The 14,392-nt window shown below is 32.9% G+C and overlaps 2 protein-coding genes across 9 annotated transcripts in view; one reads left to right on the forward strand and one right to left on the reverse strand.

The window, feature by feature from the left end:
• Nucleotides 1–2,412, forward strand: part of LOC129913008 (pickpocket protein 19-like) — a 105,702-nt gene extending 103,290 nt beyond the window's left edge. For 7 of the 8 annotated variants that reach the window (XM_055991322.1, XM_055991323.1, XM_055991318.1 and 4 more), the window contains 7 exons: nt 369–888; nt 951–1,229; nt 1,284–1,413; nt 1,486–1,542; nt 1,608–1,749; nt 1,814–1,917; nt 2,019–2,412. In XM_055991322.1, coding sequence (XP_055847297.1) covers nt 427–888; nt 951–1,229; nt 1,284–1,413; nt 1,486–1,542; nt 1,608–1,749; nt 1,814–1,917; nt 2,019–2,197 — 1,353 coding nt within the window. In that variant the 5' untranslated portion in view covers nt 369–426 and the 3' untranslated portion in view covers nt 2,198–2,412. Of the gene's footprint in view, nt 1–368; nt 889–950; nt 1,230–1,283; nt 1,414–1,485; nt 1,543–1,607; nt 1,750–1,813; nt 1,926–2,018 lie in introns of all 8 variants that reach the window. The other variant, XM_055991326.1, reaches the window with a different exon arrangement.
• Nucleotides 2,413–10,918: 8,506 nt separating this feature from the next.
• Nucleotides 10,919–12,273, reverse strand: LOC129916107 (mitotic checkpoint protein BUB3). Its single transcript, XM_055995893.1, has 2 exons — nt 11,933–12,273; nt 10,919–11,870 (listed from the first exon to the last, which is right to left on the reverse strand). Exons 1-2 carry the CDS (start codon nt 12,125–12,127, stop codon nt 11,082–11,084), a joined length of 984 nt encoding a protein of 327 aa, XP_055851868.1. The 5' UTR covers nt 12,128–12,273; the 3' UTR covers nt 10,919–11,081.
• Between the last annotated feature and the right edge of the window lie 2,119 nt (nt 12,274–14,392).

The raw sequence follows: 14,392 nt of genomic DNA on the forward strand, positions 1-14,392 counted from the left end.
CACCCTCTTGCGTTTCAGATAGCGACTTGAAATTTCGTCGCCCCAGAATTATTTTGTTCCATACGCCATTTCCACTTTTTCGAGAAAAACGCATTTAAAGGTTTGCGTACTTCGAACTCCGAAACTGTGCGATAGGAGTTTTTTTTTAAGTTTGTGTTACAATGAGTTCACCTACCAATTTTCAAAGTACTTTGACAAACCGTTAACAAGCTACGTAATGTAACGTAAAAGTCAACTCACTTGACCTTTGTCCCACCTCATACATTTTGAAAATGACTTTTCATGCAAAACACAAAACATTCTCAACTTTATCAAAAACTCATAATTTAAAATTAATATCATTTTAACTTTTTTTTTTCATTTAATAGATATTTTTGGGCCTTTTGCGTATTGTTAGCCACCTTTTTAACCATTTGGACATGTAATATGCTATCAGGAAAATACAGCGATCGTGTACTTATGACAGTTGTTCAAAACTCCCAGTATCCAGTATTTAAAATTGACTTCCCAGCTATTGCAGTTTGTACCAAACATCAAATCAATTGGAAACGCATTCAAAAAGCTCGCGATAAATTCCTTCCAGCTGATGCATCCAATGAAACTATTGAAATGTTTATGAGTTTTGCCAAACGTTTAGATTCTTTCAAATTTAATAACTTTCAAAGTATGGAAGGCCTTGAAAACGAACCATTGTATTTAATCAATACACTAAGTATTTCCAAAATTGCACAATATTTGGCTTTTCGTTGTGAAGAAATTATGATTGGAACTTGTATGTTTGCTGGACAACCATTTCGTTGTTGTAAGAATTTTATACCAGAAAAAACTCATCTCGGAATGTGTTTGGTTTTCAATTCGGTTGTTTCGCCACAATCAAAACAAATGGCGGTAATTTTTTAAATTCGAGTTAATAACAGAACAGAGTTTAAAATCAATATTTTACTTTTAAGATTGGTGATAAATTTTATCCATACAAAAACAGTAAAAATGGTGAAGGACGTGGTTTGGTTTTCATGGTTAAACGAAATGTTTCGAATGAGGTTCCGGGGGTCAAAAATAACAACTCAGGAATTGAATTGATGATTAAAAAGCCTGATCAATGGACAGAATGGAAGACATATCATCTTCGTGTTAACACTGATAATGAAATAATATTGCAACCACAGTTAACAGTGGCTCACCAAGAGTTGAAAGATTTTCCGCTATCATTTCGAAAATGTCTTTTTGAGGTTTGGGAACTTTTCTAACATTGTTCTTTGCTAAATGTATGATTTCTATTTCAGCATGAAAAGTCTACAAGATTTTTTATTCCCGGTTTGGACTATCATCTATGGAATTGTAAGATTCAATGTTACCAAGACTATCTTATAAAATTTTGTAACTGTACAATTCCACTGTTTTTTAACTTAAATGGTAACTAGCTATATACAGCTTAAATAAAAAAAGCAAGGATGACACCAATTCAAAACTTGATTACTTTTTCAGGAATATCAGCACGTGAATGTACAGCTTCTGATTATATTTGCGTCTACAAAAATAGAGGTAAATAAACTTCAGCATTTTGTATACACTTTTGCTATTTTTTAAATCAATTTAATAATTTAAAGAAACCTTCAGCTCTGGCACAGATCCTAAGATAGAACAATTTGTTGAACCAGCTGAACTTGTTCGAGGAATATCATGTCCATGTCCCCCGAGTTGCACTAGTCTAACTTTTCCCATACATCTAAATACAATTCCAGCATATAAGTAAGTTAAAGGAATCATAAATCTTCCTTAATATTTAAAAACATTTAAATAATTCATTGAAAAGCTTTTCAAGTGAAATAACAGCAACACGTGTTGATATATACTATCAATCAGAAGTAATAATGCAATATTTAACAACACTTAAATATTCAATATGGGATCTAACAGGTATTTAAGTGAGCAATCAGACATTCATAATCCTTAAGCTACATTTTGCTAAAACTATATCCCTTCTCATTCTCATATTATGCATCAATCCCTCCTTTCAGGCTATTTCGGAGGAATCGTAACCTTATTCGTTGGAGCTTCTCTACTGACCAGTGTTGAACTAATTCACTTTGGGATTTTGGAAATTTGTTCGTGCTTTAGGAGGAAAAATTCGAATAAACAACTACAGGGAAATCCAAAGATTCGAGGAAATATGAAATTAGGACTACTGTACAAGTGAATCGTCAATCATATCTCTTCATATCTCTCATATTTTGATTAGTCATGAGAGAGTTTGCATTTAAATTTAAAAGCACTAAAAAATTAGTTACGTAATTATGAAAATTATAGAGCATTATAATGTATTGCTCCCAAATGGCTTAATCAATGTTAAAAAGAGTGATTCGAAGTATTCAGGATAATAATAATAATTATTATCTTATTCCTCAAGGTACGACGGCCTATTTCAGTTTTGATTCGAACCGGCTTAATTGATTCACAGAGGGAAAATGTAGGTAAGCACTCCAGACGGACTATAATCATTGTATTCAAAAATATGGAACGGTGATTATATGTAACAAGAGGCAAGTAATTGGTGTCAATATTGCTTCTTAGAAAGAAAACTCATAAATTGGTCAATCAACTAGCCTTTAAGTAGGTACTTTCCCATATTGGGGTATACACTTACATATGTATGTAGTGTAATTATAGCAATCTATATCCATGAACCAAATTAAGTGTATTTTTCCTGAGAATAGATTTTGTTGACATAGAGTAAAATAAGAATCGGTGGGCTGAACTTTCGAAATGAGTCTTGTGTACCTATGTAAATGTTTTTACATATGTATTGTTTTGTATATAACATATTGTACATATTTTACATAGCTTCTTAGTCCCTAAGGACTAGTACAAATGTACGAGTACATACATGGCATAGTCTCAGGTTATAATAAACTTACGATTTAGGTTTAGTTTAAGAGCTTACTCTTGATTTAATTGACAACTGCAAAAAGTTTAAAACCAATTTTTCTTCATTTTTTCATTTCTCATTCCTTTCAATCCAACATTTACGATAATACAACTTTAATCCTATATCATATTAATTCTATTTTGTTCTAAATCAACGTTAACCTTCCATAAAGTACTTACTATAAAAGAAGACCGTTATTGTTAATAAATAAACTTAAACTTAAACAACGCTCGTTTACAATGACACTTCTTTTGTTAGTTCTCTTGAGAAAGCCAACCTTCTCGTCAGGCAGTTCGCTGCCAATTCAACGTTAACAGAAAGTGTCATGACTCCCCCTTCACATGAGCGAGTAAATAGTTTAATGGGACCTATCTTTTTTCGTACTCGTGCAGTGGCAAGAGTTCTTAAAGACCTTGACATACACAAATCCGCTGGCCCGGATAGTTCTGAAGAGGTGTTCTTCTACGCTGGCAAAACCACTGCGTAAGCTTTTCCATCTGTCCTACTCTACAGGTCTCTTTCCGAGTGGATGGAGAACAGCATTTGTCCAGCCTGTCCCTAAAAAAGGCGAATCTTCTTCACCCTCTAACTATCGTCCGATTGCACTTACGTCCCTTCTTTCCAAGGTCATGGAAACGCTGATTAATTTCCAGCTTAAGAAATATCTTGAAGAACGGAAGCTTCTTAATGACCGGCAGTATGGCTTTCGTAGCAATAGATCCACTGGTAATTTGATGGTTTATCTCACCGATCAGTGGAACAAATCTTTACATCGTTTTGGAGAAAGTAAGATTATTGCGCTTGATATTTCAAAGGCATTTGATAGAAATTGGCATCAAGCTCTCTTATCGAAAATGCTTGCATTCGGTATTGATGAATCTATCTTCTTCGTTGGATTAGAAATTACCTTTCGAACCGTTCAATTCAAGTCGTTTTGGATGGATTCAAGTCTGAAACCCATAATATAAACGCTGGTGTACCCCAGGGCTCCGTTTTGTCTCCGGCTCTCTTTCTCATTTTCATTAATGATTTGCTCTCTGAAACTTCTAATCCATTAAATTGTTTCGCAGATGATAGTACCCTCAGCTTTTCATATTCGTTTGAAGATTCACACCCATGTCCTTCGGATGTGGAACTCCAACGGCAAAATATGATAAGCTCATTAAATTCTGATCTCGAATGCATTGTCCAATGGGGAATAAGAAACCGCGTAGAATTTAATGCTGCTAACTATCATTAAAACGAAACCTTCCCCCTTTGCCACTATCCATGAGTGGTACTTGCATCGAGGAAACTGATCAGCTTTCGATTCTAGGTATGTCCATTACAAACCACCTTTTGTGGAATGAGCACATATTCGATGTAGCCAAAAACTCTGCGAAATGCTTAGGTTTCCTCCGAAGATGTAAGAAATATTTCACCCCTTCTGATCTGGCTATAATCTATAAAGCATATATTCGTCCAAAGCTCGAGTATAATTCCCATATCTGGGCAGGTGCTCCTAAGACCCACTTGAGTTATTTGGATAGAATTCAAAATAGAGCTTTTAAAATGATAGGTGATAGGTCCATTACTGATACAATCCCACCTCTTGAGCACCGCCGGAATGTATCATGCCTGTCCTTATTTTATAGGTACTTTTTTAAAAAATATTCTAATGAAATAGCTAGCTGCATTCCTCCCCTTAAACAATTCAACCGTAATACTCGTACTTTAAGGAATGCCCATCAGTTTACACTTGAGCCCAACTTCGGACGTACCGTCAAATACAGAGATTCTTTCTTTAGTCGTACTACTAGAATGTGGAATGCATTACCCGCCTCAGTTTTCCCTCCCATTTTAATGTTCAGAACTTTAAAACCAATGTGCATCGGTATCTCCTTTTACATCCCTTCCTCCTTTCCTAAAGCTCGTACTGTGTATATATACATATTAAGGGTACCCAAAACCTTTTTAGTGCGGGCTCATTATAAAAAAAAAAAACTTAACTACTTACTTACATACTTACTTACTTCAAATGATCAACGCTATAAGGCGGCTACAATCTATTGTGTATTTGGGCCTCAATCAACAAGGTTTTCCAGCCGGCTAGCTGCTTCGAGTTTCGCATGCCATGTTTATTGAGGTTTTCTTTCTTTACTCGTTGGGCTGTGTTAGAGTTTTTGTACAACTCGTGCACTTTGTTGTTGTATCTTCTTCTCAAATTACCATCAATTTGGACATACATACATATACTGCTTTTGGAAATTAAAACCTTTTTTCAAATAGAAGACACATTATTTTTTTTTAGTCTTGGGGTAAATTCTCATGTTCGCCTAGATAATTTTTTTTTTAAATCTTTCAAATTCGTGTTCATTCCAGATCTTTCTTTAATTCTAAACAAGTTTTTCCTTTTTTAAAAGGGTTAACTTTTCATGTAGAAACACCAATAACAACAAAACAAAAACAACACTTTGGTCGGACTTTTTGGATTTCTCATGGCTGAAACTTATATACTTAAAAAATTCTATCTGCAGCTGCATTTATGTAGCTTCTTTTCTTATCGGCAGCAGAGTGTTGTTTTTGTAATGTTAATGTGGAGTTTACTGCGGATACGGAAAGCTACGCCAAAAAAATACGACTAGTTATTCAGTTGTTGACCCGGTTAAGCTGTAACTACAGATAGACGTATAAATGACAAAGCTATTTTTTTCACTTTTCCATACTAATTATAACAATGAGTTTGATTAGAAAAGTATTTGTTCACTAGGTCAAGCATACGAATCGGTTTCTTTAAAAAAAAAAAAAAGTTCAAGGCTTTCATCAAACTAAACAAAAACCTATTAAAAGTTCTAATTCATTCCCTTTCCCCATCCTACCTTCATCGTCTTGATATACTGATGTTTGCCACTTCATTATGCTTGGTTACAAATTCAAATGTTTACTACAAACCTAGAAAAAAAAAAAACATATTCCAAAATGATCTTCGCATTTTTATCTCCAATTTTATTTGAAAAATTAAATATAATCTATGCGTAAAAGCTTTTACGGTGCCGACTTATGTATAATATTTTTTGTTTTTGCAAAATAATAATAAATATACCAAAAAAAAAAACATTGCATTCACAGATAACGCCAATAACTTGTCAATGGTGACCGAATTTGGAACTTTCAAATCCAATCCGAATGTGAAGAGATAAGTTAGAACATTGGTACTTGAAACTATAAATACTAGACGAATCTCTATAGAAAACAGTTTATTTTATTTTTCTTCTCGTCGCGATCAACATACAATTATTTCAAATGCGTTGTTTTTATTATTTAATCGTGATATGTCTTTTTATGGCACATATCAGTGCCGAAAAAGTTAGATCATCCACACATAGCAATCGACTTTTGAATCTTCAAAGTAAGCTACGTAAAATTCAAGATGATGTCACTTCAGCAGCCGCAGACATTCAAGCTAATAGTGGAAATAAGGATCCTATCACTTTCAAGCTCTCAGCCATCGAAGGCAACTTCCAGGGCTTAAACGAAGAACTAGCAAATATTATCAGCAAATCAGCAAGTCGATCGTCGAAAAACTCTCCAACAAGACCGAAGAAAAACAAAAAGAATAGATTAACCTTGGAGATTGTCGCCGATATCCGAGAACAACGTTTCGAATCGGCTGCAGAAAATCTTCGAAAAATAAATAATTTAGATGAAGTTGCGAAGATCATTCAAGCTGTTTATGGAAGTAATTTAAATAATTTCGATCTGGTAGCCAATTTTATTGAAAGTCTAACCGACATCGATTTGATTTATGTCTCTGTGAATGCTTTGCGGAGGGAAATGGTTGAAAATGATAGTAAAAATCCATTCAATTGGATTCGTTTAGCCAAAATATTAGAAACTAGATTTATAGGCCAATCAGATGTGGATTACTTTATGGTCCAATTTGGACAATTTACTTACGATGCACTGAAAGACTCACTTAGAGTTTTCACACTCGACTCTTTAAAGACTGCTCTGAGCAAAGGAACATTTGAAAGAAATGGAGAGATGGATAATTTGACTTCAGCAATTTACACTTATGACCCTTTGCAATGGGAAAGCATTATTTATGAATTTGTGAACTCAAATACCGACGACATGTCCAAGGTCCTTGATATAATTACCTGTCACAGATTCATTGAGCAGAGAGTGAGTGGTGTAAGTGTGTTATATTGGTCAATGAAATTCAATGACATCCCGAAGTCCGATGTGATCATAAATATTGCTTTTCTGTTAAGAGAATTCCAATCTGATAGTGAATATGAAAAATTAGACCCATCTCTTAAGGATTTGGTGGATAAAATAATTGAGAATCTACCAACTTGTGCAAGGAATCTTTTCTTCCTCCCGTCAATCTGCCTTTTTAATCAAGGTACAGAATCAAATTTGGTAGTATTGAACTCAAGTTTCAATTATGATTCAAAGCGACGTCATATATTTTCATCGGATCTTCTGCCAGGAAGCCATTGGTATGTTAATAAAAAACAAGATAATTACTTTGTAATATCGAGTGGAACATATGAAAACGAAGTTTTGTATTCAGCGAATACCAAATATAATCCTAATTTACGTTATGTTTTCAATCGAATATCTGGAAATAATAAGGAAATTGAGGAACGTAGCAAATGGATAATTGAATTGGATAATGATGATTTTTGCTATTTGAAGAATGCAAAGTACAACGAATATTTAATTGCATCGGATCAATTTATGGGTGATAATTTAAGACATGTGTTTACATGGGTTCCCGAGAACTTCAACAAGGAGCCTCAATTTCAATGGCAATTTAGAAGCTGTACTTAGAATAAATATGTTTTCAGTTAATAAATTTCGTTTTTTATTTAAAATAATTTGAATTTTATTGTTGTTTTATCACAAGGATTTAAAAACAATTAAATTGTAATTATTATGATGGTAAGTAACGGATTTAAAATAGAAATCTTGGAAAAATTTAAAATAAAAACTCGCACTAAAGGTTCAAATCTACGTATCTCGACCCTGCAGTGATATTCGAAAACTGTCTTGACCCTCTTTTATTTTGTTCTTGATCTTACGTTGCGGTCTTAAAGCTCCATAAAAAAAATAATGTGTTTAAAAAATTTTCAATCAAAAGCATTTTTCAAGTATACCTAAGTTAGTATGATTTTGAACCGTGTTTATTTAAAAATTTGTATTGCAAAAAAGCTTTTTCGTTCTCCTAATAAAGTAATAAAGTTATAAAAACTATATGAGTACCTACTTATTTTCAGGTTTGGCTCTACTTACGGTGAGCCATAGGTGATAGAATGTAGCTCTATCACAGCATCAACTATACATAATTTTAAATTGCAGAAATCTAGAATGCATGATGACTTACAATAAAATCCAACTTTAAATTGTGTAGTGGCCACGTGCATTCAATCGGTATACAAAATCAGTTGGAGTGCTAATTTATTACACAGTCAAAATTTAGTGGATGATCATTTGATTTGTAAAAGGCAAAAAAATAATGATGTTTACACTCTTCTTGATTAAGTTTTTTTTTTTGCTGATGTGTTTTGATGTACTTGTAGCTTATCACTTGCGAATCTCTAGAAAAACTTGACGACATTTTGAAAAATATATTACCGCATAATAATTTTTTTTTATTTTGGCCGCATTACTTGGCGAACGTCATAGATTTTTAATGGAAATACCACGAGACGTGTGTTTTTCAAATGTTCGTTTGTGTATTTTGTCGTCCAAAAACTCTCAGAATCTAATATGTACATTAGGGTGGTTCTTATTTATGACATGCAGTTGCACGGATCGTTTGAAAGCGACACTACTCGAAGTGTCTTGCACTCCAGATTTTTTGATGCAGAAATGTTTCTTGGGGTCTAGATAGTAAGAAAAAACTTTTTTTAAATCTTGTATCTAGCTATTCGCTTTTGCGGGCTTAATTAGTTATGAAAAAAAGCTAACTTTAACGTACTTTCACTCATGTTTTGGTTAGTAACTTTGTTAATAATAACGGTAAAACCTTTAATAATGGTCCTATTTTAAGAAGAAATATGACTCTTTTTATCTGCGTTTCAATCAAATTGGTATCATTTTTATATCTTCAGATATTCAAATCTAAGTCCATTAATTTTTTCTGCCCTATTCGATTTGTTTGTCGGTAAATAAAATAAACTCACTCAGGGATTCCTTTCAGGGGGCTGTTTCTCTAAATTTCTTAATAGTAATTTGTAAAGGTTATAAACGAAAAATATAATAAAGTTAAAGTGAATAAATGCATATAGAATTTTGTCTCAAATATTTCTTTTGGGCGAAAGTGGTTCTAAAAATTTGTGCAACAAAGATCGTTCAAAAGTTTTGTTTTTGTTCATATTTTTTGTTTTATTTATATAAATTTCTTCAAATGCATCTTATAATTTAGGTTTATTTACTTGTTTCAACAAACGAAACCCAGCTAAAACATGGTTATTATTTATCATATAAAAAATTGACTTGTAGTGTTCTGACCATCTTGTCTTTACTGATCTTCTTGTCTGACCTCATCACAATTTTGACAAATAACCGAATATATCCCTGATTTTTCAATGGTTTCTGTTTTATCTTTAACTGTTCCTAAAAGATTTTTTACTTTATTCCTTGTTGTATTTGGAGATAATTTAATAAAATACTTTTTGAATATTTTTCCCAACCAATGAACTACTTATGTATATAAATTAGAGATGCCGCGAAGAAAAAAACGTTGGTTGTTTCAAAAATTTTATACTTTGTCTCAAGAATAGATGTGGCTTAAAAAATTCCCAACAACATCGTATTGTAACGATGAATAACTGAACTACTTTTAAGATATGTAAATGTCTGAACACACTACATACTACTGCAAAGGTAGACATCCAAAATGGAATTATATATGAGGACTGTTCGCCAAGATCGAACGGCGCACCCATACAAGTGGTGGTCACATACTACAAAATTTCATATTTTGACAACATTTGCTAAAGTCTACCTTTCTTCTCCTGGGACAATGGTTTACAGCGAAAGACTATTTTTCGAAGCAGCAATAGTCTACGAAGATAAACGTAATCGTTTACTACCAACAAATGCGGAACAAATAGTTTTCATTGACCACAACTTGCCTTTAGAAGATTATGAGTACTAAAATTGCAATTTTTTAATAAAACACACATTTTGGTATAATAATTTAAGTCTTTTTTCTTCTACATTTGGTATTCGGCCGAATAGTTAAACTATTCGGCCGAATACCGAATACCAGAAAAATAGGCCGAATACCGAACAGTGGCCGAATGTTCGCGGCATCTCTAATATAAATGGATTATCTATAGCTGGAGTTAATGATGTTACATTTTTTAAATCTTTTTTAATTTTATGTTTTTTTTAATAAAGAATTTACTACATTTTTATTGTATCCATTAAATTCAGCTATTCGATAAATATCTCTAACTTCTTTGTTATAATTTTGTTCACTTAGCGGAATTTGGATAGCACGATAGCAAAACGAATTTAAAGCTGCAAATTTAGTTTGTTTAGGATGATATGAATTTGATGTAATGCATCTATCAGTGCTTGTGGATTTGCGATAAATATCGAATTCAACATGATTTTCATTTCTTTTTACAATAATATCTAAAAATGGTAAACAAAAGTCAATTTGATGTAGTGAATGTAGCCTGACGAGAAAAACCTAGGCTCCAGAAAGTTAAAAAATTTAGTTCGATGCGGTTTACTTTGGAAGAATTCATGTCGAGTGCAGATATGTACATGGTGATACTTGCTTGCAAAAACATTAGTTCAAACAGTTTACCTACTCAATTTTTAAAACATTTCATTCACGCTGATCTTGTTAAATTTCTATGGACATTATTACTAATTTTTTTTGCTTTTGAGCTCAATTTACAACAAGAAGTATTCGTAATTTCAATGTACAATGAAATTTAAAGTAAGTAAAAATCTTATTATTAATTAATTTGATGAATCTTAACATCGATTATTATCAGCCATTTTATTTATAATCAATCTACGAAAAAATAAACAAAAAAAAATACATACTTATCGTCTAAAAATCTTAAAATCAAGTTTTTGACGCTCTTCTTCTCCTCCATTCTCTCAGCGTCAACACAATTTCGTCAATAATAACATCGATTTATCATTTCGGTTTAGTTTCTTGATCATTAACATAACGCACATAAATCGTTGGATCATGTGCTGTAGGTGGCGGTGTCTCAAATTCATCTAAATACGAACAAGCAATAGCCAAAGTACTACCATCATTCGAAAAGTGCAATGAAGCAATCGATGTATCATACTGATGGAATTGACAAAGTCGTTTCTTATTAAATCCATCCCAAATATTAACAAAGCCATCGGAACCTCCTGTGGCAAAGGTATTATAGACATTATGGAAACTAATGGCATTGACGGGGTAAATAGTTTCCATATTGTCTTCTTTATTACGATGGCATTTGAATGCGAATTTCTTTTTCTGGACTTCTGGATCTGGGTCAAAGTATTCAACTGCAACTCGACCTTCAATCGAGCTCATCACGTAACCTTCCTTATTCGGATAGATTCGAATTGCTCTTGTTTGATATTTTAGTGAAGATTCTCGCTTCATCATGTATTGAGCCATATTACGAAGATCCCAGATTAAGACTTTTCTATCAGAAGTGGCAACAACAATTTTCTCCTCTTTGACACTCATTGAATAAACTCTGCCATTGGATTGTTCATAAGTGCCAACACATTGTTTGTCGCGGACATCCCACAATTTAATGGTTTTGTCCCAACTTCCTGACAAAATGCCGTTAACTTTGTCAACATACTCGACACAACGAACAGCCATTTCATGACTGCCAACAACACTTTCGGTGTGTGTGTTAACATCGAAAAGTTTTAATTGGCCTTCAAGACTTCCACTGACAGCGTGGACAATGTCCTGAATAATTGAAAATTGATTTTAATTAAATTATAACATTATTTAGAAGTTTTTTTTATTACCACAAAAGCAACATCTAAAACTGGTACATCATGGACAAATTTTTGGCGCAAAGAATTATTTACAACATCATAGAAACGGACTGTTCCATCCCAAGATGAAGAAATTAAATATTGATTTGAGTCGGGACCAAATTTTACTGAAGATATTACATCGGCTGGTGGATTGTTTAGTTTGATTTCGGTAGGACGACCCATTGTATGGGAATTCAGGTTTGATTTAATGAAAGTTATTAGATTTTTAATTAATTTGATGAAAAATTAAAATTGTCAAGAGAAAATGGTATGAATCCGTTGAAAGTTTGGCTTGGAAAAAATATATTTCTGGCGTTTTTTTTTATTTAAAATTTATGACAGATGGGTGACGTTTGAAATGTCAAAAAATAGTCTTTTATGCGATATGAGCGCCACGTAGTAGTTTATAGAAAGATGAAAATGAGCAGTGTTGTCAACATAAGGAAAAGTAGTAAAACGTATTAGGTTGAAAACGAAAAATACAATCGGTAGAGAAAAAAAAACAAACAAATTTTCTTGGTACATTTATTAGCGTTTTTTTCCCGTGACCTGATCCGAATCAAATCCTGATAATAAAACAAACGAAATCAATTATACATTTTGATTTTCATGGTTGGTAGCCATGGAATTTTCAGGCATTTGTCTCTGTCTACTTTTTTTCTTTAAGCCTGGTACGCTGCTAGCGCTAAATTTTGGCTCCCATACAAATTATCGAAAAATTTTATCTCAGCTAAAATGGATCCCATAAAAATTATCGATAACTTGTATACATATCTCGGCTAAAATTTAGCGCGAACAGCGTACCAGGCTTTACAGAAAATATAACACGAAAAACAACAACAACATTCTTGCATTCAAAAAGTGGAACATTTTCGTCACCGCTTCCACAGTGCGGTGCTTGCGCCGCATAACTTAACAATTATTTTTGAAAGTAGTTTTCCTCTAATTCTGAAATATATTTTATTGATTTTCTGTATACAAAAAATAATAATAAATACATTTAAAAAAAACCTACGATTTGTTGCTACTCTGGCCGCCATATTTGTTTTCTGGATTTTTTTCATTTATACTGACAGTTCATGTTTTTTTGTTCCAGTTTTCCAACAAGAAGTACCAACATTTATGAGTTAAATATGGAACACAGCCCAACTAGCACAACAGCTTCTATAAATTGAGATCTCGCAGGTTCTGCTTTGTATACAGCTTGTATTGAGCTTGCTTCAGAATTTAATCGCTTATAGAAGCTCGGACTTGTTAAATAACTTCTAATAAGTTGTTTAAATACTTTTAAAGAAACTTAAACGAAGAAAGCTTGTTTTTCGGATAAGATTGCTTAGTGAATTTATAGAGGCTTTACAGAAATTACCAAGTTTTTATTTGATTTTTGGTTTTGATATTGAATAATATAGCTCGGACACTTTTTGGTTTTGACATTGAATAATTTAGCTCTGACATTTTTTTCTTTGACATTTCTGCTATTTGAACTGATTAAGTTTTTGATTTCATTAATGAATATACTAGGATGGCCGAGTGGGTAGAGTGATGGACTACTACCAAGCAGATACGAAGTTCGATTCCTGGGTGTGGTAAAAAAATTATATACTTTTCAAATTATTATTAATAGATATACTAAAAACATTCCATTATATATAATATCAGGTCAAAAGATGAAATTCATGATTTAAAACCTGCTAAAAAAGAATTCTTTTTTGTTTTTGTAGTTGTTTTTTTTTTTTAATTTCGATAAGACATGTATTAAAGAGCTATACAAGCTGTTCCGAAGCTATCTGTCAAATCTCAAAGCTTCGGTAGAGCTTCGGTAAAGCTTCGTTTAAGATCCTTATAGAGAGTCAAACTTGTATAACGTTCTCCTTTTTCCATGCCCAACAACCTTACTAAAGTTTAAAAGAAGCTTAAATGTAGCTTTTGTAATACCTTTACCGAAGCTGAAATGTTAGTTGGGAGTGCCACACGGTGCAGAGCATAGCCCAACTAACAATTTTGCTTCTATAAAGCTTTATAGAAGCAAAAGAAGCATGTAGAAGCAAAATTGTTAGTCGGGAGAGCATAGAGTCAGGAATACCTAGAGAGCCGACTCGTACATAACAATTTTACTTGCATAAGGTCCATTTTCTTCGATTCGGCAAGCTATAGTTTGTATACGTTTAGTTTAAGGCTTACTTACGCAAATTATCCATTTTGGAAAAAAAGGAGGTCTCCTTAAGGCTATCTGGAAGTGTTTAGAAGAAGCCTTGTAAATATGAGTTAAAGAAGACCTTTATAAGACCAGTTTGAACCGTTCTAAAGAAGCCTTCTATTTTCAAGTGACAGAAGGCTTTCATAAGACCTGTTTCAAGAGGTTCTTGTAAGTATGCAATGTTTTCATCTCTCAAGTATGCAATGTTTTTCACCAATAAGTATGCAAAGCTTTTATCCTGCAGATATGCA

This window comes from Episyrphus balteatus, chromosome 3 (genome assembly GCF_945859705.1).
Source record: "Episyrphus balteatus chromosome 3, idEpiBalt1.1, whole genome shotgun sequence".
In the NCBI taxonomy this organism is placed as follows: Eukaryota; Metazoa; Arthropoda; class Insecta; order Diptera; family Syrphidae; genus Episyrphus; species Episyrphus balteatus.